The following is a 27,999-nucleotide window of genomic DNA, read 5'->3' on the forward strand; positions in this document are numbered from 1 at the left end:
CCACCCTCTCCGAGTGATGAAAACGATACCGACGCGTCGCAGCAGTCGCATTTAGTCGATCGTGTAGGTTGTGTAGTAACGCGTTATAAAAAACCAACGTTTGTTTTATAAGAATAAAAATAAGTGACTCAGTATTGGAGAGTAAATACGTACGCGTGATCGTTGTTTTTTCCGCAAGATGAGTACTCCGGTGAAGAAAGTGCCCATTCATCTGCAGGTGAGTACGTTTTAGCACCTGTAAATTTTTCGCATTTGCGGTCTCGTTTTGGTGTGTTTTTCGCAGAAGAGAAAAAAGTTATTTTTACATGCATTCCGTAATGGTGGACGAACGAAAAACGTGGTAGCGATAATTGTGATAAATCTACCATCACTATTAAAATTTTAGTTCTACTATAAAATGAATTTTTTTATTCCGTTTCGTATTGATTTTTTTGTTTTAATACCGCGCATTTAATTGGTGGACGAACAACTGACTATCAACAGCGTTAAATAGGAACACTTTTTATTTAAGATGTATGCGCAATCATTTAAATTACGTGTGAAAAAGTTCACCGATTCATGAATAAAGTTTTTTATTTCCTTTTTTATCTTCCATATATTTTTTATTATTTTTTTCTTGGGAATTGGTTATTTTTAGTTATAACATTTATTTTTAGTTTTTATAATAATATTCTAGAATATTTCGTGAAATAAAATTTTATTTAATTTTATGCACATTATTTGTATCATATCCTTTAATTTAACATTTATTAAATATGTACATTCATGTTTCAAAGTAGAACATTTATGTGTTATACGTGCATCATATCTTTTACGTATTTACGATATTATGTAACCCGTGTAACGTAAAAGCCACTCTGTCAGTTTCCCTTTTTTTTCGGAGCAAAGAATAAAGCTCCAGGAAAAGTGTAATGTCAAATTGTATGTTGCATCAAAATCTTAGATTAAACATACAACGTACAATTGATTTACTTATTGAAAACTTCAAGTTCAAAGAACTTGTTGCACCAACATCATTTAATGCTTATAATTAGCTTTAAATTAACTTAATTTTTTATTTTGTTTCCTCAAATGAATTGAGTCACTTCTTTATTCACTTCTACGCCAGAAATATTTTAGAATTATTACTTTATATAGTTATAAAATTAATTATTACTGCTTTTTATTTCCAAAATTGTTTTATTTTGAAATCTTTCATATAATAGTCGAATTATATTTTTTAGAATTATTTGCTTTATTACAGTTTGCTTCGACATTCGGTTAACTCTTCTGTAAACTCTGAGATAGCTTTATCAATTTGTATCTTTATTTGTAGCTTTGAGATATAAAGAATTGCACAGAGAATTAAAAATATAAAGAAAGAACATTTAATTAAATACATACACGCAAGCTTTTATTTTAGCTAAAATTAAATTAAAACAATTTTCAGTAAATGAGATTTTTGCAGAATCGTGTTTTTATACGTTTTATTTTTACTGATATACATATGATCAATCGACCCGTACAATAAATAACCATTTGTATGATAAGGAACATTATCACGTCCTTTGCTCTCTTTGCTAAAGATTATTATGATTGTTGGCATACGATTTATATAATATTATGGAGCTTAAATAAATTAATCGTTATGGAGTAATTTGTATTTTAGTTAATTTACTGATAAAATAATATGTATTTGTAATCGACTACATTTATGATTCTAAAAAATATTGTAATTAATATTGATTGAGAATTAATAATCTTTGATTATATAATATGAGACCATTTAATCGGCGTGAGAATTGTGATCTTGATTATACGAAGCCGTTTATTTTATTGAGGTTGCAATTTATGCATATGAAATAATGTCTACTTAATCGGAAAAATGAGCCATAATCGAAATCATGATTAATACATACATTTCTACACACTATACATGTAGTATGTATGTGTCTTGTTAGATAAATGACGGAATTTATTGAAATTGACTTTTGATAATATGTACTAGCATAATTTATTTATAATGTACATTATAAATAAATAATGTACATTATAAATAAATTAGACAGTTTTTAATCAATGGAAAGATTTTTATATCGTTTAATTTGTAATAAATTTATGACGACATAGTTAAAATACAATATGCGAAACTATTTAAATTTTTGGTGAAGTTAATCAATCCTAAAACATTATTATTTTTTATTAGGTTGCGGATATCAATTATAATAATTTTTAATAGAGTCAGAATCGGCATTGAAGGATTTGTATCGCGTTGAAAGAAGTGTATTTAAATAGATCGTAGCTATTTTGATTAAGAAAATATGTATTAAATTTGCAATATATACGTTTCAATTTAAAAAAAAAAAAAACGACTATTTTGTCTGCAACAACCTAATACATAATTTTTAAATAATTATTGAATTAAATTTAAAAAATTTATTGTCATGTTTTGAAAAGTCTTCGATACATTCTTTTGTTTACATTATATCATTCATTTTATAATCAATTTATTCTATATCAATGCCTCATAAATATCTTTTGAAGTGTGAAATTATTAGGTATATTCACACAGAGAGTCAATCAAGACACTAATTGTAAGGGGCAGTGATTAATTTACATAATCAGTTCTGTGAATCAATATTTTATTATTGATTATTACATATTAATACATAATTGTTAATTTGTTGTCAAAATTTAAAAATATAACAATTACAAAAAATATGTTACTTCTACATTGTTTCTTCATATTTTATAATTAATGATATAATGATGTATTGCATTTTTTTTGCTAATAATCATCTCTTAATATAGAATAAAGAATGTTTGCGAAAATATATTTTATTGGATTCAATCATATTGTATAATAAAAAATGCGTGTTGATATGAAATGCAAAAATCATAAACTAATAATGTTTCTTAACTTGTATAGAGAAGAAAAATAAAATCAAGTGATTTTCTTTCACAACTCTAAAAAGTATTATATTTTGAAATTATATATCAATATATATAAGATTATTACATATTTTAATGTCAAGATAAACTTTGTAGATTTTGTGTATTGTTGAAAATATTTTTGTTTTATGTTTAGATTATTTTATGTTAATTCTGTCTGTTAATGGAGCTAAAGGATGATGAACTCGATGTTGCGTTTAATTAGCACGAGCTAACTTATAATTAGTATCAATTGGAAGCAAAAAAACTCTCATCCTCTTTCTCTAACTCTGTAAATGGAACCACCATATTATATTTCAAACATGTTCTCAAACATTAATTATATTTAATATAACAATTGTAACAGGTGTGTATCGGATTTTCATATATATGTTCATTTTTAATTTAGAAATATTAAAATTACAATTATATACAACTGGATAAATAATTCTAACCCACCGTATTTCACAATAATGATGTTTTTTATTCTTTATAATTATCGGTGAATTTTATCGAAAAACTAAAAACTATTTATCGGGAACCTATACCTCGATACTTTTCTCGATTCTATAATGCATACAACTTTTAATGCAAGTATCATGTATAATATCGAACAGGAAAATAATTTCGATAAATTTAAATCAATTATTGTGTATTGGGAGATAAAAGATTTACACTTTTTTTTTTAAATTACTTATTGTTAAAGAAAATAAAATAAAATATGAGATACTAGAAATTCTATGAAGAAAAGTGAATATTCTGGAGGTTTCAAAAATCCGTCATTCTAATAATCTCGAATATAACGGAAAATGGAGGGACATTGAAGGTAAAATCATACGGCACTGCGATACGGTCAGGAGTAAGTTGAGAACGTGTAGTTGGCGCTCCAGGAATCAATAGTTCGTCGACTCGACTCGTCGACCTAATGTCGGGAAAACTCTGTCCCTAGCATTTTCTTGACGAGATAAAGAAATGTTATTTATTTAATTTGTATTAGTTTAGCTCTTTTATCCCTTCTACCCTTCTTATAAAAAATTATTATTAACACAGAATATTTATGTATATTGTTAACATAGAAAAAACCCGTTATTGCTCTCCTTCATCATTTGACATTTTTTTATCTTATGTTAATATGTTACTTGTACATATCTACAATGTCAGGAATGAGAGAAGCAAACAAAGATGCATTTGTGCGATGACGTACTAAATAACCTAGTATAATACCTGCGAAGGCGTATAATCATAGAAAATGTGTAATTAATGGGAACTGATCTGGTTCTATTTCTCACGTTACCTTAAGCGCTTCATGATGAGTATAATTTATTTAAAAAACTTGTTATTTTAATGATTAAAATAGCAATTGTTAGTAATAATTTGTTAATTTATTTTAATTGTCAAGAAAAGTAAATTACAAATTTTTATTTGATAGTTTATTAATTTGTAAGCAGTAAATTATATATATATTTTTTTTTTATTTAATTATTGCATAAAAGTCTATCGAGCAGATTTGTTTATTATAAATATTATATATTGGTTATATTAAAAATATGTTTATTACAAATATAAATTTATTTATTAAAAATATATACGTGCAATTTATTATAATAAATTGTATACACGCATATTTTTCTCACGTTTAGTCTATAGCTTATATTTATATCCTATATTTGGCATTCAATGTTATTTGATTCTTAGTGCATTAATAATTTGTGTTATTTTTAGATGTATTATTTTTAAATGATTCAAATCAATCTTGATCACTAAATTCTATCCTAATTGAAATGAGTGCAACATGACAATGAAAAAAGTTAAACATTGTTCATTGGAAAGGCTTTCGGATTGAACATTGTTCTTGTGTTACTTATATTTTGTAAAACTTTTCACATAATTTACTAATATTTTGTCACAAAATAAATATCCATAATATATCAGGAAATAAAATTTTCGCTTATGCAGGATAGGCCATTTTAATCTATTCATTGTAATATCTCAAAATCCATAAGTTTAAGTAATTAAAACACATAATTATGTTAAAGTAAAAATGTGTAACTGTTAGTTGCAAATTCAGATTTTTTCTTAAAGATAACTATGTGTTTTCTTTACACCAATTGTCTCATTATTCTGTGCATAAAAGTATTAGGGTAAGATAATCGAAAAATGAATATTTTACGAGATATCTTGTATTTTATGTCAAAATATTGCAACTTTGAAGCCTTATAACTCGAAAAGTGTTTAATGAAAAAACATTTTATCATAGTGTTTTGGAAAGCTCTCGAAGTCAGCTACAAGAATATGTAATAAAAAATAGTAGGTTTCATTTAAAAAATTAAAAATGACCTTCACGTGACCTTCAAATGACTCTTCAAGGTCAAACCAATGGTACCATCTTATGGCCCCCTCGAAACTATACAACTTTTGTCTGAAACTTATGGATTTTGAGATATTACAGTGCATAGATTAAAATGGCCTACCCTGCATATGTATAAAGTGTTCCATCTGCTACATTAGCAGGTGATGCGGATTTTGAGACATTCTGTATATACAGAATATATGTATATGCAGAGTGTTTCGTAAAAATTGGGCTGACTGTATGCAATCATGTTCTTCTCATCAAGATAAACAAAAAAGTTCCTATAAAACATGTTCCTTAAACATGTCTTATTAAAAAGTATTTCTGGAGTATTTTCCGTGTTCCATGACTCTAAATTGTAATCAAAATAGGGGCTACTATGTTAGATTATTACTTAAATTTACTTGACTTTTTAGAATTCTTTCAAATAAATATATATTAACATACGTTAATATCGAAATTTATTTTTTTAATCTTAATTTGACATTAGCTTTTTAACGAACATGTTTTATATAAACTTTTTAAGAAACATTTTTATAAGAACCTTTTTGTTTGTTTAATAAAAAGAACATGACTATTATATAACCAGCCCAACAGTGTTTATGAAACACTCTGTATATTTTATCATCTCTCTTAAATTGGCTCGTGTAATCTGAAGATAACACTCACTCTAATCAGGATAGAGTTCAGTGATCGAAATAAAAAAAGTTATCAAATTTTGTATAACTTGACATTAACACTTCATACAAATATTTTCAAAGTTATATTATTTAATTTAATTGCTTATTAATAACATTGTTTCTCTGCGTGGGTATCAGAACTTTGTGAAGAAAAAGTAAAACTTTAGTCATTACATCGAAATTTTAAAAATAAAGTGCTAACGTTATAAAGATGGATCTGTAATATATCATAATTTCTAAATGATTGATCACAAAATTCGACACATATGACTTTTAAAGCATGTCGAAGAGTATCATTATTACGGCAATTTTCGTCAGCTATTTATTTCGCTCTGTTTCCTCTTTCGCTATCCGCATCCGTCTATTCTTAAAGCTTTATTCATTGTTGGTCATAGTAATTTCGCGGAAAATTTGCTCTCTTCTTTTCTTTTTTCTCTCTCATCCGCCACGTTTTTACAATGCGGCAGTGTTAAATTTGACTCGATTGCTAAATCAGTTGCTAAGTCAATAGAAACGCGTATTTGCCGGCATCATTTCTAAAATGTAAATGACCACGATAGAAGAAGCCAGGTGTGACTTATATGTCGTTTCCGGTGCTGCCGTGTGTATAAATGTAAAGTAGATTAGATACACGGATTGTTTGCGACCCCGTTTGCAGAGTTCGCAGAGGCATTCTAAAGGCGAGCACTTAAAAACTATAGATAGGTATCCCTCTCTCTCTCTCTCTCTCTCCAGTCTGTACTCCTTATCAGAGGAGAAGGGATAATAATTTTTCTATATCTGTGGTCTTTTTATAATTTTTCCGCGGACATGGGAGCCTACATCATTTAATGCCGGTTTTGAACGGCCAAATTAGGTTTTCTTGGCAAGATGTTTTTGGTTTGCAATTGTTTTCCGAGAGGTGGCGATCGAATCGATCCGATGTTTTTAGCCGGATTTGAATCCGAGTCTTTGACACAGAGAGCAAACATACAACTCTGCGTCATGAAAGCTACATCCTCGCTTCACTAGATATAGAAAATAGATATAGGCAAGACTTAATTATAACAAAAAATGTAATTTTTACTTTCTTAATATCATAAATAATTTAGTTAAAAATTAATATACATAAAATATAATTTTCATGATCTCGGATGTGACATTTTGCGTAGGATCCACTCAAGATCAATTTCTTGTGCATCTTCACTCGCGCGAAGAAACGTGATCGTGGGATATGGTCCAAGGACGTCTTGATCGTGACGATAATGTTATTTCAAAGAGATGTCTTGTAGCTTTCATGCTCGGCTGCGAACTAGATGCTCGTACATCCACATACGGCATCTTTCATTAAGAAGCGAGACGCAATTACACTTTACATCGATGTCATGCAATAATTATTCAGCAAAGTTTTTCTTGCGTAACTGTTGAAATATCTTTCAAATGCAAATTAATTTAATATATATATAGAAAAAGATAAAGACTACATGATTCAATCTAAATTTAAGACGCTTTTTCTCAAGAAGCGTAAAAATAATATGTATAATATTTTATTATTCTTCTAAAAATAATTTTTGTAGAATATATTTAAATATTATACTGTGCGTATTATTATCGTAATACATTTCTAAATTATATTTAGAATATTTAGAATAAATATATGTAATAAATTCATTTTTAAAGTTGAAAAAATATAGTATAAATTTTTATTTTATAATTTTTAAAATTATTTTACGAAATCTTCTTGTGACTCAAGAAACGAGACGTTGGATACACTTAAGATAGATATGCTTGATGTTATTTGTTTTGCATCGCGTTTTATCTCACACTGCACAAAGCAAACTTATGCTAATGTTAGATGAATTAATCTGTATTATGATACGCCCTGAATTTCAGTAGCTTTGCTTACCGAATCAAAGAAAAATTTTCTAAGTTTCTTTTCTTAAAGGTAAAAAAGTAAAGTGCTTCCAGATATACTTGTCTTTTTCGATATCAAAGTCTTCAATTAGGATTTTTCGCAATTCAAACGGGCATCCCATGTGTGTCTGAAAAATTAATATGACTTTTAATTAAATTAAATATACATAAATATACATAAATTGGAGCTATGTGAGAGTTATTTTCTACATGTGAAAATTACATCTGTTATCTATCTTCTTTAATAATAAGCGATATAATGCATATCTCAAATATCGCAATAAAGTAACATAGTTTAACATAGTTTCACAGGGAAACTAATCATCTATACATCTATATATAATCTCGTGCCTTGCACCGAAGATCTAAAAGTAGAATCTATTTCTCACATATATCTTTCACAAGACCTTTGTAAAAGAGAGAGATAGATAGAGAGAGAGAGAGAGAGAGAGAGAGAGAGGAGAGAGAGAGAGACAGAAAATCGCACGTTTTGATACGTTAAACTACCACTAATGATCTAATCGTGAAAAGATATTCGCGATAAGCGATTTTCGCTTAAAACCGCGTCAATTCGTACCAGCAGGAGAGATATATAGACAGGAAGTCAGATTATTGATTTTAACCAGGGCCGCTTGTCTGGCTCGACGCAGCCCGCATTTTGTGCCATATTCGGCTTGCTTTCTCAGCAAATGCTCTACGATAAAAATAATAATTTTATATGTATATTATATTTCTACTTTAATATAATGCATGCACATTATTATTAATATAATTCTATATATTAATTTCAAGATTGACATAATTTTTTATTTTTTATGTCGATTAAAAGGCATATAAGAAATGTAGTTTTATTTTTTGTTAATGAAATTACAAGAAAAAACAAGATATAAAATTAATTTCACTACTAATTAATAATTTAAGAGGAGCAGATAATTAAAAAGAGAAAAATAGAATTTTTTATATAATTTGTATGTGTAGACTTTTAGATATTGAGAAAGTTAAGAGTCTCTCAGAGACTAATGTGTACTTTGTTTTATGAGATTTTATCGCTCTTGTAGCGCTCTTATAACACTCTCGAGAAGATTTCTCTTAAAAATCACATGAGATGCCGTATGCGTGGAGAAGATATTCTAAGAGCGTGCCGAAAATACCCGAATGCTGATCTCTAACATATGAAACACACATGCTGGTAGTACCAACTGGTAATAACTAGACTTTGAAGATGACAAGATCTCCATTTATAGATAAACTATATTTGCGCCAGGTTTCTCAATGATCTCTCAACATACAAAAATCAGAGATCGAGCATTCGTATTTCTGCATTTTCCAATAAAACTTTATATACATGGGTAACTATCTTATCTTTTCTTTTATATTTAGTTTTATTTGTTATTTTGGTCATAATGTATTCTTTTTGATATATCGATTTTATTGTCTTCATTCAACATATCAGATGTTCTAAATCGAGAAGTATAGTTGAATTTTTTATAGTGTGCGAAGGAATTTGGAGCCTTTGTCATATTTGCTTTGAAGACTATATTAATAATAGTACATTTACAACACTTAACAATTATATACTATAAGTGATATTTGTATAAAGATAGAAGAAGATTGCAAAGATTTTGTCAATTTTTTTTTATTAATTTCGAATCAAATGCTTTTTTACGTGAGAACAAAAAAGACTCGATGACACAGAAGTCTCGAGGAAAACTTAAAAAGAATCAACTACGTAACAAATTAATACATCTAATACATTTCGAAATGAAGACATTGAGCAAAGCATTTTAGCCTTTAAAATATAAAATTAATAATTGATTTATGAGTTAAAGTAAAAATTTATCCTATAGATTATAGAATATAATTTAATCTCAAAATCGTAAATATTATCTTATATTGAATTAATTTTTTTCATAGTGACTGTACCATAAACATTTTTATAGTGATTATACACAAAATTTCATCAAAATAAAGATTTTAATTTTAAGACAAATCTTCATCTTAACTTACAAATTAATTATTATTATTATTATTTTATATTTTTTTTAAAGGCTAAAAGTCTTTTGCGCCACGTCAAATTTATGAATTTCAAAATGTATTCAAAATGTAGATGTATTAACTTTCGACACAATTAATCCATACATCAAAAAATAGAACTCGCCCGCAAAGGCTCATTGTTCAACATGGTTGGACATTGGTCTCATGAGGCGCGAAAAGGTTTAGACTTGCTAGTATATTTCCGGAATGTAGGCGGCAGCACATGTTCGAGAATTGTTCTTTTCTGTTCGACACTTTACCGCCATTCTTATTCCTTTCATCACTATTTCTTCCTCCTTAAGGATTAGTTTTTATATTCCCTTTGCAGGACAAAAGACCGAGAGTCTGTGTCCCTTAAAAGGACACACTTATTCATCAACCTGCACTTTGTCGATGCCATACAGAACAATGCCGGCCCTTTTCTTCAATATTTATTTTTCCAGGAAAATATAGATATATCCAGTTAATGCATTATGTCAAGAAAAAATAACAATAAAAAATTACGTTATATTATATTTTTTTTTATTTTAGTGCTTATTAATTTTATGAAATTCGTTATGCCAATTAAATCTAAATATATAAATGTATATATTACATTGTATTATGAAAATATATATAATTTATTATGTATATTTTATTTATATCACAGTTAAAAATAATATAAAACATAATTTATACATTTTATATGTATATGTACATGCGCGCACGCATATTTCCCTTAACGCAGGTAACTGTTCACTTATCGGATCATGCACATTGCGGACATACATGCTCTCAATCTAGCATTAGCGGAAGTGCGTGAACTCGTCACTCACACAGCGTTGATTGATAATACCGTAATACATAGCAATGCAAGTAGGCACATTAATTGTGTACTCCGGATGTTGGAACTCACTCACATTGTGTATGTTACTAACATCAAGGACAATGATCGGAGTCACGGTCAATAGAAAAGACTCGCTTAATTTGTGTTAAATGATTTAAGAGTTACATCTTTTTGCAATTACAACTAACGCAAAATATTATTTTGTTTTATTACAGAGCGCGCAGAACAGATTGCTAATTAAAAATGGCAAGGTTGTCAATGACGATGGACTTATCGATAGCGACGTTTACATCGAGGATGGTATTATCAGGTATGATCAAACTGACTGTAAAGTACATTTTTATTATGTAGCACGTAAAAGTGTCTACTTCCTGGAAAAAACATGGAAAATCTAAAATTCTTAAGGATTTCTTTTATATTTGGAAATATTAAGAAATTCTCATAAGATTCAGGACATTTTTTTAAAAGTTTTCTCTTTAATCATTTTTTCTTATATACTAAGCAAGTTGCGAATTGTTCTAAATAAATTATAATTATATATCTGTCTCTACTTATATAATCAATATGTTCAATATTAACAAAATATTAAACATGCACACTTTCCATACAGCACGAAATATTGCTAAAATATTGCATGAACATTTCATTATTGCGACATATTACAAATATTGTAGCAATATTGCCCAAATATTATAAATTTAATATTTTATTGGAGATATTGCAAAATATTACTGCTACATTATACTACACTCACATATCTTTGGCTAGTTTGTTTGCTTACCACTATGTGACGCACTATGTGTTATCTATTCCGTATTCAAGTTTTTTTATAAGAGTAGCTAAAACCTGCAAATACAACATAGTAACATTAAATATATTTTTCTATCTGTTTAATCTCTGATACAATTTTAACACAGGAAATTCAAATATTAAACTAATTGTTTAAAAATTAGACAAATAAGTATTATGCAAATAAGAAATATTCTGCAATATCTTGTAAATATTGTATTCACGTTGCAGAAATATATAAACGCTTCTTATTTTTAAATTATTTTTATGTTGTTATAATGATTCTACGGTATATATTAATATTTTTTATAATGTTTTTAAAATCTCTAGTTTTATTTGGAATAATAAAAAAAAAATTGAAAATGACCCTATTGTGGCAAGTTTTCAGAAATATTGCATGCAATATTTCAATCTTGCAAAACAATATTACCATAATATTCTATCAATATATTGTGCTGTAGAGGTTCTTTATCATAGTTTTAATAATAAAAAAGTGAAAAGCTTCAATGTTTTCATTACATTTGCAAATCTAGCATTTGAGATTTAAGAGGCTCTGTGTTTTCTTCCACATAAGTGAAAAGCATTAGAAAAGTATAATAAAAAATCTTACTTTAGAAAGTTGCATTAAAAAATTTTTTTAATATTCTCTTTTTACTCTCACTTATTAAAGAAAAATTTATCAAACGTAAACTCGCACGTTTGTTTCTCGAAGATATTGAGAGTTCTGTTATGACTGATATATACTGTGACAATCGTGCAATAGATTCAGCTCACGTGTCTAACCGCCACTTTACATTCAAGTGAAACGCGATATACATGTCGTTACTTCATCACTGAAGCTAAAAGAGATGGCAATCACAGAGCGTTTGATTTATCAAACAGACGTGACTGATCGTAGCCAGCAAGCACGTTGTTAAATCGTCAGTCATATGTTGATGCAACTAAAAAGTGTAGCTTAAGTATTTAAATAACTCCGAATTTTTTATTAGAAAAAGTCATCAAGGAATCAAATAGAGCACAAAAAGTAAAACTGCTCGAAAACATCTTTGTCTTTTAAATCGATAGGCAAATGGGACGCAATCTTATCATACCGGGTGGCACAAGGACCATTGATGCACGGGGAAAATACGTAATGCCTGGTGGCATAGATCCGCATACACATTTGGAATTCGAGTTTATGGGAGCCAAGACGGTGGATGACTTTTACCAGGGCACGAAGGCTGCAGTCGCTGGCGGTACCACGATGATCATAGATTTTGTAATACCACGAAAAGAAGAGAGTCTTGTGGAGGCTTACGAGAGGTACAGACAGTCCGCGGATGAAAAAGTATGCTGTGATTATGCGCTGCACGTCGCCGTCACTTCTTGGAATCCAAAAGTAAATTTATTATAATATATATTTTTTTCTTATAAAATATATTCTCGTTATAATATATCGCAAATCATGCAGATAGTTTAAACAAGTTGGCGGTAACTTATTAGATTTTGAAATTTCTTCTAACTATATATATTTTTCTCGTAATTAGGAATAATTCAAATAATACTTCACCATAGAAAATTGCAATTTAAGACTAAACTTAAGCTTTTCTATCATGTAATTTGTTTGCGATGGCGTATAATTTATGATAATAGCATATAAAATATCTAATTTTATCAGCTTTTCTACCTACAATTCATTGTTTTCTATATAATTATTTCGATATGATCTATTTTTAATAAATGCTTTAGTATGTAAACACATCCTACTTTTACGGCATTGATGTATCAATTAAACGCTCACATTGTGAGTATAGCGTAATGTTTGCGCTAGATTATCATATCATGTACGATACGGTTCGTCTGTACTCTTTATTTTGCCTTTTTAGTCACCCGGAACGAAATAATTGCAAGAACACGAAACTCTTTTAGAAAAAAAACTCTTTTGTGATTATTTTTTTTTTTTTTTAATCTAAGTTAATACACGAGTTTTATGTGTCAGAATTATATGTTGATGACATTGACCAGACGCCAATATAAAGATAAAATTTTACGTAATTCTACAACAATGGTAATTACGTAAACGTACACAGAGTACCCATAAAATTAACCCAATTGCAACTTCCAATTGATAGAATTGTATAATTCAATTGAAAAATACTAATGAATTCATTGAACATCTCTGTTTAAGGTCACTGATATTGTTCAATTAGTACAAAAGATTTGCCGTTTTTCTGTTACATAAGCTCTATTTTAAATAAAATTTTTAATTTCTGATTTGTAAACACAGAGATAGTATTTTTGCAAATTTTTTCGGATATCAAAACCAATGGTGATCTTATTTTGATTAGTAAAAATTACTTTACAGATACAAGATATTTCGCAAGGATAAATTTTAACTATCTATGTATCTAATGACCTTGACCTTGACATATGTTGCCAAGGTCACACTTAGTAACTTTCCAAAAGATTTAGCTGTCGCTTATTGTTCGTTAAAAAGTTATCAACAAAAAATTTTGTTTATTTCGAATTATATGTAATTTTCGGATACTATATACATTTTATAGAATATAGAATCTACTTTTAGCAAAGATTTTATTTATTTACGTGTAGTAAATCGAACAGCCCTTATCGAAAAAACTAACTTAGCCTAACCTAGCCCAAAATTATTTTCTGAGACATGGAAGAAATATTTCCCATCAGCTCCTATGAAACCCTGTGTGAAATCAGTACTCATAAATTTTTATTACTGTACGGTTCCACATGGGTTATTTTCAACTTTCCACGCGGAGCGAGGAGTACCCCATACATAGAGCTTATACTAATGGAGAGACTCTGACATACTGAAATAGGGCAGAAAGAGCAGAAAATATTGGATGATAAACAATGACAGACTTGTAGTTGTTCTTTTTATATAGGTTTTATATAATTGTCCTTTTTTCTCATGAGAACAACCCAGACTATAGAAAGAGAGATAGAATAATAATATATCCTCTTATTGTTAGTTAATCCTTCTTCGAGAGATCCTTATATGTTCGGCATATAAAGGTTCCTCCATTAGTACAAGCTGTACAACTCCATACTACCCATCTTTCTGTGCGAAACAAGAGGTCTGTTTTTTATTGCTACACTTGCTGCACTAGTTTAGAGGGTATCTTTCCCCTTTCAATGAAAGGGAAAAAATGCTTTCTGAACTATTGCAGTCTATAATGCGGTCAGTTCAATAATAAAAGACGAAGCTACTGTGTATCAATGCATGGTTCCATATATAGGTTTTTAACTTTAATAAGTTTTTGTTTTAATTTTTTTAAATCAAAACAAACTGTATAATAAATTTCAGTTTGCATTGAAAATAGGAAGCGGTGTAGGATGTTCGAAAATTACGCCTAATTCGTAAATCTCTTTTTGTTTATAACTTTTTAATAAACAACGAGCGACGGCTAAAATTATTTGGTAGTTACTCAGGTTACTCATATGTTACAACATATATGATCCTGAGTACATACATGTTAAGGTCATTGGGATTGTGGATTCGTATTTCGATAATTTTACCTTAATAGAATAAATCAATTAAATTTGATTAGTCATTCATTTTTCAAGATTATATTTATATATAAGCAAAACAAAAAACATATTTTATATGTAAATTGTGACGTGAATTGCTGTGTGATTATGTAGTTGAAATACTGTATATAGAATGACGGATGAGGAAATCGCACGAGACTGCAATGAAAGCAAATCGTTCATCGCGCCTTATTTGCCGTTCGTTGTACAAAAGGAAGCGCCATTCGATTTATTATTCATCGATGCTTGCTACTTCCTCTTTTGCAGGTTAAAGAAGACATGGTAACATTGGCGAAGGACCATGGCGTTGGTAGCTTCAAGATGTTTATGGCTTATCGTGACATGTTTATGCTCAGAGACCCGGAGCTGATCGAGGTTTTCAAAGCGTGCAAAGAGATCGGCGCCGTCGCTATGGTACACGCGGAGAACGGTGACCTTATCGCGGAGGTACGCAGGGATGATGATTATACCAATATGCATAATTGTTTAGCATCAATTTCATAATTAAAAATAAAACAAAAGTAAATAATATTAAAAATAAATTATTATATAATTATATAATATAATTATAATATAAAAAAATATATTCAGAATATTTAAAAATTTAAGGATGTTTAGTACCTATTTTTAAAAATATAGGAATTTAATAAAATTTGCATAGATTGTTCTGATACATGTTTAGAGACTTATAAAAAAACCTAGAGTTGATTCACTGAAGCAATCAAAAGTTATAAAGATTTTAATTTGCAATGAATTTACCCATCGATATTATTATAAATATAATGATTTTGTGGCTCTAATTATAAGTAAAAGTATTAATATAATTATAAATATAATTATTTATATAAATAAATATAATTATTTCTGTCCTTTTTAGCCCTTAAATTGATTTTCTATCTTATAAAAAACCTGTGATCGTGTTGATTTAAGAGCTAAAATAGATAGAAATAATAATAGGAATTTATTCAAAATTTGCAAAAATATAGTTTAAACATAGAGGATATATTTGATCACATAATTTTGGTCAAGTACTGATTAGTTCAAAAGATATTGAATATAATTTTCTCAATTTCGTCCTATTATCCGAAATGACATATTATTTATTGTGAAAACGTGGCAACATAGCATTCAGCTAAGCCTTCTTTTGACATATTAAATAACCTATCTTTTCATCTGAAGAAGCCTCTATATACAAACGTGTAAGCGAGAAGCGACTAGGCCTCACATGTCAATTTGCAATTTGACCAACTTATGAAAAATTACCATGTTGCCACATTTCTTTCTTCTCGGAGAAATGACAAATTATTAAATTTATCAAAGAAATAGTTAAAAATCTTCTATATTTTGTCATTATTCACTATTATAATTTTTATTCTGACATTTTAAATTACTCTGTACGAGTAAATTCTTTTATTTTTATAATTCAAATTTTGTGCTGTAATGTTGAAATCGAGGTACTATCAATGATAAAAGTTTCTCATTATAATTTAAGAAACACGAAAATTCTCCGAAAAAAAGCAATAAAAGTTCGAAAATACATTTCTACACTCTAGCTATGAATAAATAATAAGATTTTATGCAATCTTTATAATAATCATATATTAAGATATATGAGAAAAGTATTTATTCGTCAATTTCGACTACTTTTTGCTCCGATTGTAGGTGCTAAATATCTTTAAAAAAAACAAGTAAAAATATATATAGTAACTATAAAATATATAATGAATAAACTTTTATTTATGAAAATACAAGAAACATAATAATGACTTTCTATATTGTAACTTAAAAATTACTATAGTCGTTAAATAATGAAACGTGAAAAGGAAGTTAAGTAATAAAATTAATGTATGACTTGAAAGTTACGTTGGGCAACGAAAGATAAAGATATTCGCGTTGTTTGCAATAGAATGTTAATATAAAATATAAGCTTTCTCTTATCGCCATAAACTTGTTACAGAATGCGAAAAAATTACTCGCCGCAGGAGTGACAGGTCCAGAAGGCCACGAAATGTCACGACCTGAAGAAGTTGAAGCAGAAGCTGTCAATAGAGCGTGCATTATCGCAAATCAGGTAAGCGGAATGATAATCTGAGTACCATTGACTATTATTGTTGAACATTGATAATTCGTATATTCGTACCTCGTCATCTATATTTTTATATTATACTTTAATTTGTCCTGAATACATATAATTGTCCTGAATACATGTAAATCTCTTACATTCATCCGTCTGTTACGAATGCACTTGGCACGCTACCTGTCACAGTATTTAGTTCACGAACATAAATCTTTACTTTAGAATTCAGGACAAAATAAACCACTGCTTTGCTATGCATTTACTGGCATATGCCCAATTCTCAATGTATCCAAAATTTTCATTGCTATGTCCAGGAATATCTGTGTCATGCGATAGAGTTTAGCAACATATATATATATATATATACACCCATATCATTTTTTATTTCCACACTTGAGCTCTCTTGTTTTTTTACCTCCTTTTTATTTATTTATTTTTTAATTAAGGAAGCTAAAATGTACCCATAGGCAAAAGTGTATTCATCAGACACTATCGTCTCACATTCTCAGTAGTCGTACTAGTATCGAAATTTTGCTTAGGTCAATTGTCCGCTGTATGTAGTGCATGTGATGAGTCGTAGCGCCGCCGAACAAGTGGAAGCTGCGCGAAAACGCGGTGTTTGCGTCTTCGGCGAGACCTTGGCGGCTGCAATTGGCACGGACGGTACCAACTATTCGCACAAATGCTGGAGACACGCCGCTGGTCACATTATAAGTCCGCCACTTAGGCCAGATACGGATACGCCGCGAGTACTTGTGAACATGTTGGTCAAGTAAGTCAAAACCAACTAAAAAGCCATGAATTCAGGGCGACTTTGACATCGGGGGCAGGCTAGAACATAAATTTATGATTCTATTTGCGTATAGAACTATTTTATAAGTGATATCATAAACAAATTAAGAGTTCACAATTTGCAATTCAAAAATGTAAATTATAAGCAAAAATTAACCCTTTGAAGACGATAGACGTACATATATACGTTTTGAAATTTTTTTCAACAGACAGTAAACATATAAATGTAAGTTTTTAACTTTAATCTATAGATGTCGCATTTTTAAATCTTTTTTTTTCTTCATTCTTCTGCTAAAATTTGAAGTTTTCTGAAAATGGAATCAATTTGGTGAGTTCAATTCAGAGAAATTATCAATCAATATGTGAAATTAATTGGAACCGGAAAAAAACCAAAAGTACAGGAAAACATCCGAAGAAACTTATTGATAGGTATTTCCCTTTTCTTATTCAAAATATTCTCTTATTAAACAAAGCTGTATCGTTTGTAGCCGATCAGTAAGAAAAGAAAAGAAAAAAAATCAGAATCAAGATAGAAATGTGTGATATTATTGATTTCTGTAACTGATTGTTTCAAGAAATCTCATACTTTAACTCAAATTTTTAATCAAAACTATATTTATTTTTAATAAAAAAATGCTTTTTATAAATTTTGATTTAAAAAAGAAAGCCGTATTCAAAAGGTAGAGTTAGTATAAATTGTTAGTTATTATGACTGTTTGAATACATATCTATCGATGATTAGCATTTCTAAACGGTGAAACTATCGCTCAATGATTTCTTATCCGCAAGAATGTTGTCGGAAAACTGTCATTCGAAATCAGCGTAATTAGTACGCACCGACAGTCGTAGTTTCTATTTAAAAGGAGTAACGCACCGACCAGTTTTTTCCTAAACAACTATGAAAGAGAGAGAGAGTGAATGAGGGAAAATGTTGGATTCAGATAGAGAAAATCTCGAATAGAGAAAACTAAATATTCTATTGAATATATCTCCCAAAATAACGTGGATGCACATCTGCATTCGGTTTAAAATATCGATTATTTCATTTTATTCCCTCACACTTTCTATTTAGTCAATTAGCGAAAATAGGTTGCAATTGCGGCAATAGCAATTTAAGTTTATACCTTATTCCGCTAGAGGCTTGCGTGACATACGTACAAACTGCATAAAGTCCAATTATGCAATTTGTCTTTTATTGCGCACACTAAAATTTATTTTAGTGTGCGGTTTTGCACGACCAAAACTTTACTTGCATGCATATTGAAAGTAAAAATATATGGTCACTTTTGTTTTCTCCTCGTCCTCTATTTTTATGCATTAAATATATCTGCCATACGTAGTAGCACAATTGCCTTTCACAATTACTTTTAACGTTATTTTATCAACGTTATGCGTTAAATGTTTGAAAATGTTTACGTAAAGTTAATATAGAAAAAAAGTATTAATATTAATAGTGTCTGAAAAATTATTATAGATAAATCGAGCACGGCTGAAAGATTTTTTTTATTTAATGTAAATTTGATGTATATTTATGTATCGATTCATTAATTCTTATTACTATTTCTTATTTATTAAAATTTAACAAATGAAATATTTAATAACAAAATTAAATCTATTATTATCATCAATGATATTGAAGATACAAATATTCAGATTTTTAAAATATATATAATATACATTAAATAATATACACGTGCACGTGTTTACGTGTCTACTTGAGAACATACTTCTAGACATATATATTTGTGACAATTTAAATTCCCCGGGTTAGATTAGAAACTAAACGAACCGATGATAATGCGTGAGTTTCAAAGAAAATTAAATATAATTAAAATTAATTTTTCTTATGTGCGTCTGCGTGCGTGTGAAATAGTTGTATACAGGACACAAGTTTTTCTTGATACAATATCAAGTAATTAAATAAATCTTATTTCAAGATTTATTTTTAATATTCCTCTACCTAACAATAAATAAAAAAAATTAATTTTCTTTCAAATACGCACTCTCTTATTCGCGTCTGACTTTTATTAGCCCAAGGAATTTAAATTGTGTTTTACATGAAAGCCGCATTACTTTTTTTATATTCTAGACATTCGTGTTACATTTGAATTATTTTAATAGACATATTTTCTATAAAAATGTAGGCGTTATACAATATTAATACACAATAACATAATAAAAAATAATATAATTAAAAAATTGTCACTAATATTTTTAATTCCATATAAATCCATACAAAACATATTGAACTTTTAAAGCTTTTAAAAATTTAAATTAGTTATATAAATGATGCAAAAAAAATGATAAAATATTTTCAGCCGTGATGCGTTTTATCTAAATTGTAGAATAAAAAAAGAGAAAGAGAGCACAAGTTTAGTAAGTTAAATTTTAGAGAGGATAAAAATATCGCGTTTAGGTAAATAGTCCACTGTACGTAACGGCGATCTCGAGCAAGTCGGCCGCCGACGTCGTGTCGGCGAAGCGGTCGGAGGGTGTCATCGTGTTTGGAGAAACCCTAGCAAGCACCGTCGGAATCGATGGTAGCGAGCAGTTTGGTAAAGATATGGAAAAGGCGAGGCGTTTCATTACTAACCCGCCGTTACGGCCCGATCCAACAACACCTGCTTATCTAACCGAACACCTGGCCCAGTAAGTAGATTGTACACAAAGCCTCCTTCATGTTTATACAGGGTGAGGAAAAAATATGGAAACCCTGAAAAATCTCAAAAAATATAAGTTTTACAGAAAAATGTTTCAGACAAATATATTGTATGGTTTCGAGAGGGACATGAAAATGGTATCATTGATTTGACCTTGAATAGGCGCTTGAAGGTCACCTTCAATTTCTTAAATCGAACATTCTATTTTTAATTGCATATTCTTGTAGCTTACCTCGGCAGCTTTCCAAAACACTATAATAAAACTTCTTTTGGTTAAGAATTTCCTGAGATATTTTAAAGTTTGTCGGGATACTTTCTAATATAAAATATAAAAAAATAAATGAAAAAATGAATACATCTTGTCTTAGGTGACCAGGTTCTTCCTCGATCTCGCCTTAGATTCTTTTTCTGTGAAACTTATATTTTGCGAGATTTTTCGAGATTTTCCATACTTTTCCTCATCCTGTACATGTATAACAAACGGGTTAGCTTCCGCATTATTATCTCTAAATTGCATTATTTAGATATTCACACCTCCATAAGAATATTTCAAAATGGCTGAATTTTTTAAATCGATTACTCTTCCTAAAAAAAGTTTGTACAAAAAAGGATTTGACACCATTAAAAAAAAAGAGAAGGGTATATCTCTGATTATATAGGTCTACAAAATTGAGAGTCATAAAAATGTTATAAAAATTTTTTCTGGTTTCAGGAATTTGAGAATCTAAAAATTACCTCAGATTTGCTCCATACAATTTTTTCACTTGCTTTGATGTTTTTATGTTATAACTAAACAAAATTAGTAGTAAAACATTATACACATGAACCCTATATATTTTGTGGCCAGTTTTGAATATACGATTTATTTACAAAAAAGGAATATTTAAAATTATAAAGAGGATTATATCTGTTTTTATTGTATAAAAAACAGCTTATAGACTTTTTTTAGTGATTTTTGGCTCTCTCCATTTCATTGGCACAATTAAAACTGAATGCTTTCTTTCTGCCTTTAAATCCTCTATGCAAATAAATTTTTTGTGAAACTCATGGTTTACCTTGGTCTTCTAGTTTCATTCTCCAAAGGAATGTACACTTTTTCAATAAAAAGTTACGTTTCTTTAATGTTTCTTGATCACAAATTTCTCATACATATAACAAAAATTATCAAAAAATCAAATTTATGAAATAACTGTTGTAATGTAACATTTTTTATTATGCTTTTCGAATTCAGCACCAAAAAATACATTTAAAAACAGTTAAAATATTGAACAATTTTTTATGACAAGCCTGTATTATCAGCGAGTGAAAATTAGAAACAGAAACTCTTTTTTATGATTTATTTTTTCTAATAAAAAGTCTAATTTTTTAAAATGAAATTTATTATTTTGATGAGTTATTTAAGAAATAAATAATTTATCTTTGTATGAAAGAATGATCTATCGAAGAAGAAAATATACAGTATTCGTTAAAAAGTTGAATGATGTCAACTGCTCCCGGCGAATTTTCTTCTCGAATGAAGAAAATACTTATAATTTAAAAAAATCAATAGTAACACTCTTTAGCATAGTTTTGTTCTTGCGAATAAATAATTTTTTTTAAGCAATGTCTATAAAAATTAGTCTAAAATCAAAGATCCATAAATGAATGAAGGGATGTTTCTTGAAAATTATTTTTCAAAAAGTTATAAATATCTTTATACTAATTTTTAGGAATTTTTCTTGAAAACTCTATAGAATATAAATTATTAAAAATATTTTTTCTTCTTAAATAAGTTGCAGGACGTATTAATAGAAACTACAGATTTATCTAAATGTTTTCAAAAATACTTTAAATATATTAAATTAGACGTCACAAAGCTAAGGATTCATTATTATGATTAATAATCGCGTTATTTTGCACGTCCATTTTTGCAGCGATGAATTATAATAACAACTTGACGCGAATGACATAAGCATAAATGCTCGTAATGTTAATATTAATAGCCGCGACGTGGGAAGTCATCTGTACATATGCAATACGCGTTAATGACACAGATGATGGAAAAACAGCTGATTTGATGATTATTATTAAACAGTCCTCTCTTTTAGTTTCTAATCGTTCAATGTTCGCGGTAATTTTATTTTTTATTAATTTTAATTACATTAGCTTACTCGATGTCAAGGTATCCCTTAGTACTTGGTTCTTTTTCTGAAATCATCTTAATTCAATTTTCACAGATTCTAATATAGCCATTTTTCAGAGATACTCTCCAAGTTACGGGCAGTGATAACTGCACATTCAACTCTGAGCAGAAAGCTCTGGGTAAGGATGATTTCACGAAAATCCCCAACGGCGTGAACGGTGTCGAGGACAGGATGGCGGTGCTCTGGGAGAAGGGCGTGCATGCCGGGATAATGGATCCCACACGATTCGTTGCAGTTACCAGCACGAACGCCGCCAAGATCTTCAACTTGTATCCTCGAAAGGGAGTCATAGCTGTCGGCTCGGACGCCGATATTGTCGTCTGGGACCCTAACAGGAAACGCACCATTTCCGCTCAGACCCACGTCCAGGCCGTTGACTTCAACATCTTCGAGGCGAGTTTAATCAACTCGTCCGCTTTTGGCGAGAAGTGATAACTGCGACTTAATATGCATAATTCTTTCGGAAAGAAAGTGGATTATTGAAAGTCATTCTGATATCGCAATTATAAAAATATCTTACCTAAATACAATTTAATTATTTACTAATATTCGATTATTAATACAGGGTATGGAAGTAACTGGCGTACCTGAATATGTGATTGTCAGTGGACGCGTGTGCGTGGACGAGTGTGAGCTCAAAGCTGTTCACGGCTTTGGGAAATATATAAATACGGAGCCATTTGGCACTTATGTGTACGACATGATAAACGATAAAGAAAAGGTATAATATATTGGATATTAAAAAAGGGTCATATTTTGAGAGATAGTATTAATTAAAACGAGAAAAAAAAATTTAGTAAACAGGGTAAATTAACATCTTCGAATATACAAGGGCTATATTGTGAGTTATTTTTCCTTTTTTTATTAATTTCGTGTTATCTTTACAATACAGCAAACAAAAGAATATTTATTAGTATTTATTATATATTATTTTTATTATTTTTAGTATATTTAAAAGTATTTACTAGTATTTTTTTTCTTGTTTTGATCAATATTATCTACTTTCAAAATATGTGACCCTTGTATTTAACACTGCATATAATTTTCTAATCTTTTTTGTTTTTTTTTTATGGTGCTATTTTTCATAAAATTATTTTTAAGTAATAATATTAAAGTATAATTATATTATACAACTGAATTTAGGAAAATTAATAGTTTAGAATAAAAATTCTCATTTAAAATTTATAATTTAAATTTAATATTGCAACTGTGCTGCGTAGAAACCACGTGGAGTCGCCCGTACCGAAGCGGAGGCCAAGAGATACGCGGAAGAAGACGCTGCGATTGCGAAGGCCAAGGAAGAAGCGAGAGCAGCCGCTGCAGCTCGAGCTAATCAGACTAATGGTTCGTTTCACGAGAGTCCGAGAGAAAAACTAAGACCCATATGTGTACCTACCTTGCCGGAATCCGCTGTGGTGACACCATCTACGAAAGGACCAAGACTTGAAGGCCAGAGAAATCTGCAAGATTCTACTTTCTCTATCAGCGGTGAGTTTTACGATTGACAATTTTCAACTTTCATATTTCACACTTCAGGACATATTTTCTGATGGCTGTATAACAGTTTTAATAAAGACTAGATTTTGAGCTCGACATCATATATTGACACATAAATGACCCACATTAACAGATCTTTATTACTTTATGACTTATTTTTATTTTATTTTATATATTATATATATATATATATATATATGTATAATATATGTATAATATACAAATATATAATAATGTATAATATAATAATGTAATAAATAAAATATTATATAATACTTAATATATAAGAACATAATATATATAAATATATTATATATTTATTATTTAATATTATATAAATATATCAATATTATATATTATTATATATTATTAATATTATATTTATTTCTTATATTACGGGAATAAAATGGCGTACTATTCTTGCAGAGGATGTCGAAGAAGCACGAAGGGCATGCATTCGCGTCAATAATCCACCGGGCGGTCGCAGTGCGGGAGGCTTTTGGTAATTTATGCAAAAAAAAATTTCAAGATTCGCTTTATGTATAAAGGTCACTTAATGCGAGAAAGGAATGTTTATCCTCTTTTCTTCTTTTTTTCTTTTCTTCATCATCACATACATATACATAATACATGCTTTATTCATTTCGAAGAGTACCAGCCCCGCGCTTTCAGGTTCGCTATTCACCAAATATTACACTGAATTTAGTCATTTTTTTATACTTTTTATTCCCATCGATCAAGGTCTGTTCCATCGAAGAAGGATGCAGAAGTCGCTGATCAGTAGGTTGTATGTTTCATATATTCATATATTAATCCACATTCACTTTAATATTTTATATAGCATTGCACTGTATCACTTTGGCATATATGAATCATTGATCTTGATATTTTTTCTGATTTTTTAATTCTTTGATAATATTCATATTCAAATTCTTTAAAATCATTTTTGTTATTTTTATTTTAAAATTTATTGTCACACACATATAAAAATTTTATATATATAATTCATATTATATATATAGAGCAAAAAAAGATACATATTTAACATTCAAATATATTTGGTGAATTTTAACTTTTTCGAGCGATAATTATTGAATGAACTTTGAAAATTGCAAAGTCAATCATAATAAGAGCATTTGTTATCTGCTAAATTTGAACTTTCTGAAATAATTTCTTTCATTTTTACAATATATGTCACAATCCTTTTTTTTTAATTCAAAAGAAAGATATATTACAATAGATGGAAATATTAAAAAATTTGAAAATAAAAAATTGTGATATGTCACATAATTAACATTATTATTACTATTAAACAATAAGTTATTATTAACATTATTATTGTTATTGTTATTATTATTATTAATATTATTATTATTATTATTATTATTATTATTATTATTATTATTATTATTATTAATAGCTTATTTATTGTCAGCGATAAAGAGGATTCGCATTCGAAAAGAATTGTGGCTCAAAGTAATGTAATAAAAGATTTAAGTTGCAACACTCATATTGAGCCATCGATAAAAAATTATGTTGATTTATTATGATATAATGTATGTTATACACAAATGTATATATATGGATTAATTGCATTCTATGACATAATTATGTATGTTTATGTATGCTTGTATACATATAATCAAAAACCGTTGAAGAAATTTGTTTCTTAATTTTCACAACAATCAATATCTTAGTTGCGCGCGTATATATAAATGTTTTATTAATAAATAAAGACTATAGATTTTTTTATTAATCACACAATCACACAAGTCATTAAAAGTCTTTTGATCTAATTTACTTATTTCATTAATATTTTTCCAACAAAATATAAACGTTCATATTACGTTATATTTATATTATAGTAAATAAGAAAATATTTCAGTACATAGTTTAATTAAGTTGTTAGATGTATATAAAAATGCGCAATTTTAGTTCATATTAATTTAAATAATCATTATTATGTAACCGCACACACAGTGTATCGTATAAATTTACATGTGTTTTCTCATAATTTTACTAAAAGTGTTGAGATTGAATGTTGCATTTTAAATTTATTGTGACAAGTGACACAAGTCATCACTAGCTTAAGTGTGTAAATCAGAGAAATTTTGACATCTGAAATATCTTCTTATGATGAAATTTTCGATAAAAATTTGTACTTGCTGTAGAATCTTAGAAAGAATACATCAAAGGAAAACGATTCTGGGTCGAATGACGATTTATACACTTTAATATTATCAGCGAATCAGAATTTTCGTTTAACAAATAGTTATATAAATGTATGTAATTCTTATCAGCCGAAGTTTACGGATATCGATACTGATATCGATTATGGCGTCTGGGCGTACGATATGAAACGACGCACAAATTTTTAATAGTATTCGCTCGTAGTTATCGCTGTAAAAAGATCACTGCGATAAAAACAAAATAAGAGATAATACGTTTTATAAAAAATACATATTCATTAATTGTAAGAAAAATTTACTTAAGAGACATTCGAATCAATCATTTTCACGTTTTATGTATCATTATTAATTTTTCTCATTTAATTTACAAGTTTTTCTACATTCCGATCTTTAAAACAGTCTAAAATTCACCTGTTTTTTTATTTAAATTAAAGTATCGAATATTTTCCTTCAACATTTTATTTTATTATTTTATTTTACAATTTTATTTTTTCTGATCTATTATTTTATTCAACGATATTAACGCTTAAGATATATCAGAAAGTATCGTATTGCTATCAAAGCTAATTTGATATGATAAGAAATAATAAAGTATAATCGTATAGTCATCATCATCGCATACCGAGTATTAATGACGCAATTATTAATAAATATAAAAAGTCGTAGGACTAGAGCTTATATGCAAATAATATAAATCGGAAAAATCAAAATTCTTTTGCTGTCAACGTCGTTTCATATCTTTTCACACAAGCAACGTTAAAAATAAAAAATTTTATATAATAGATTTTTTATCGACATTTCGCAAATTTTTGATTTTTTCTAGATATCTTTCTAATGAAGTATGTAATCAGGAGAAATATGACGTGTAATATTTATTTAAAATAGTAACTTTTTTGTATTCAGATTCGCCTTCGTTTGTTTAAAAGTAACTATGACACAAAATACTTGTTGTGCAAAATGCTTTTTGTAAAATGCTTTTTCTTCTCACAAAAATGATATCGTCGATTTTATATAATTATTCCGACTCATTATTCTTGAGACTTTGAATTTGAGAGAAAAAAAAATTCAAAAGGAAATTACACTAATTTCCTGAAAATATTTAGAACAATAAATTTAATATTAATTTAATATTTCTAAAAACAAATTTTATTTAAAGCATTTTATGAGTATTCGAAGATGGCGAATTATAATATAAGCTATACTGATTCGTAAAGTATCTTGTGTATAATGGAAATATTTTTAACATATTGTTATTAATTAAACTTTACACAGAAAGTTATTATATTTTGCACATGTGACGCTGTTGATATTTTATACCAGTGTAAAAAATTTTTTACGTTATCATTATTGAATATCTTGTGATATCAATTATTTAAAAGGCATATATATGTATAAGAGGGCTTGACGACAAATAGCATAAATATAATTATCAATGTGTTCACGTGTTATGTGACCTTGCGTCAAGTATTCGGAAAAAGTATAGTTTATCGACATAAATGGCACAACTAGAGTATTCTATTTATGTCTGTTATAATGTATGTGATCGCTTTAATAAATATATAATGTAACATCAATAATA

At 28.6% G+C, this 27,999-nt stretch overlaps 1 protein-coding gene across 2 annotated transcripts; it reads left to right on the forward strand.

The window, feature by feature from the left end:
* Window positions 1-26: 26 nt before the first annotated feature.
* LOC140675696 (dihydropyrimidinase-like) lies at window positions 27-27,997 on the forward strand. 2 transcript variants are annotated; one of them, XM_072910301.1, is made up of 11 exons: window positions 27-217; window positions 10,909-11,003; window positions 12,548-12,860; window positions 15,290-15,469; window positions 16,980-17,093; window positions 17,639-17,871; window positions 22,791-23,127; window positions 23,300-23,455; window positions 23,955-24,222; window positions 24,658-24,733; window positions 24,973-27,997. In XM_072910301.1, exons 1-11 carry the CDS (start codon window positions 179-181, stop codon window positions 25,013-25,015), a joined length of 1,854 nt encoding a protein of 617 aa, XP_072766402.1. In that variant the 5' UTR covers window positions 27-178; the 3' UTR covers window positions 25,016-27,997. The 2 variants fall into 2 exon arrangements, with proteins under 2 accessions (XP_072766402.1, XP_072766403.1); XM_072910302.1 differs by lacking the exon at window positions 17,639-17,871 and adding an exon at window positions 20,308-20,540.
* Window positions 27,998-27,999: the final 2 nt, after the last annotated feature.

The sequence above is a fragment of the Anoplolepis gracilipes genome, unplaced genomic scaffold (genome assembly GCF_047496725.1).
Source record: "Anoplolepis gracilipes unplaced genomic scaffold, ASM4749672v1 Contig18, whole genome shotgun sequence".
Lineage (NCBI taxonomy): Eukaryota > Metazoa > Arthropoda > Insecta > Hymenoptera > Formicidae > Anoplolepis > Anoplolepis gracilipes.

Bases quoted from the DNA above. Each gene is read 5' to 3' on its own strand.
- LOC140675696 (XM_072910301.1), top strand. From the start codon at position 179: ATGAGTACTCCGGTGAAGAAAGTGCCCATTCATCTGCAG. The intron at 15,470-16,979 runs GTACGCAGGGAT...AACTTGTTACAG, and splicing joins ACGGTGACCTTATCGCGGAG to AATGCGAAAAAATTACTCGC. The intron at 17,872-22,790 runs GTAAGTCAAAAC...GCCATTTTTCAG, and splicing joins CTTGTGAACATGTTGGTCAA to AGATACTCTCCAAGTTACGG.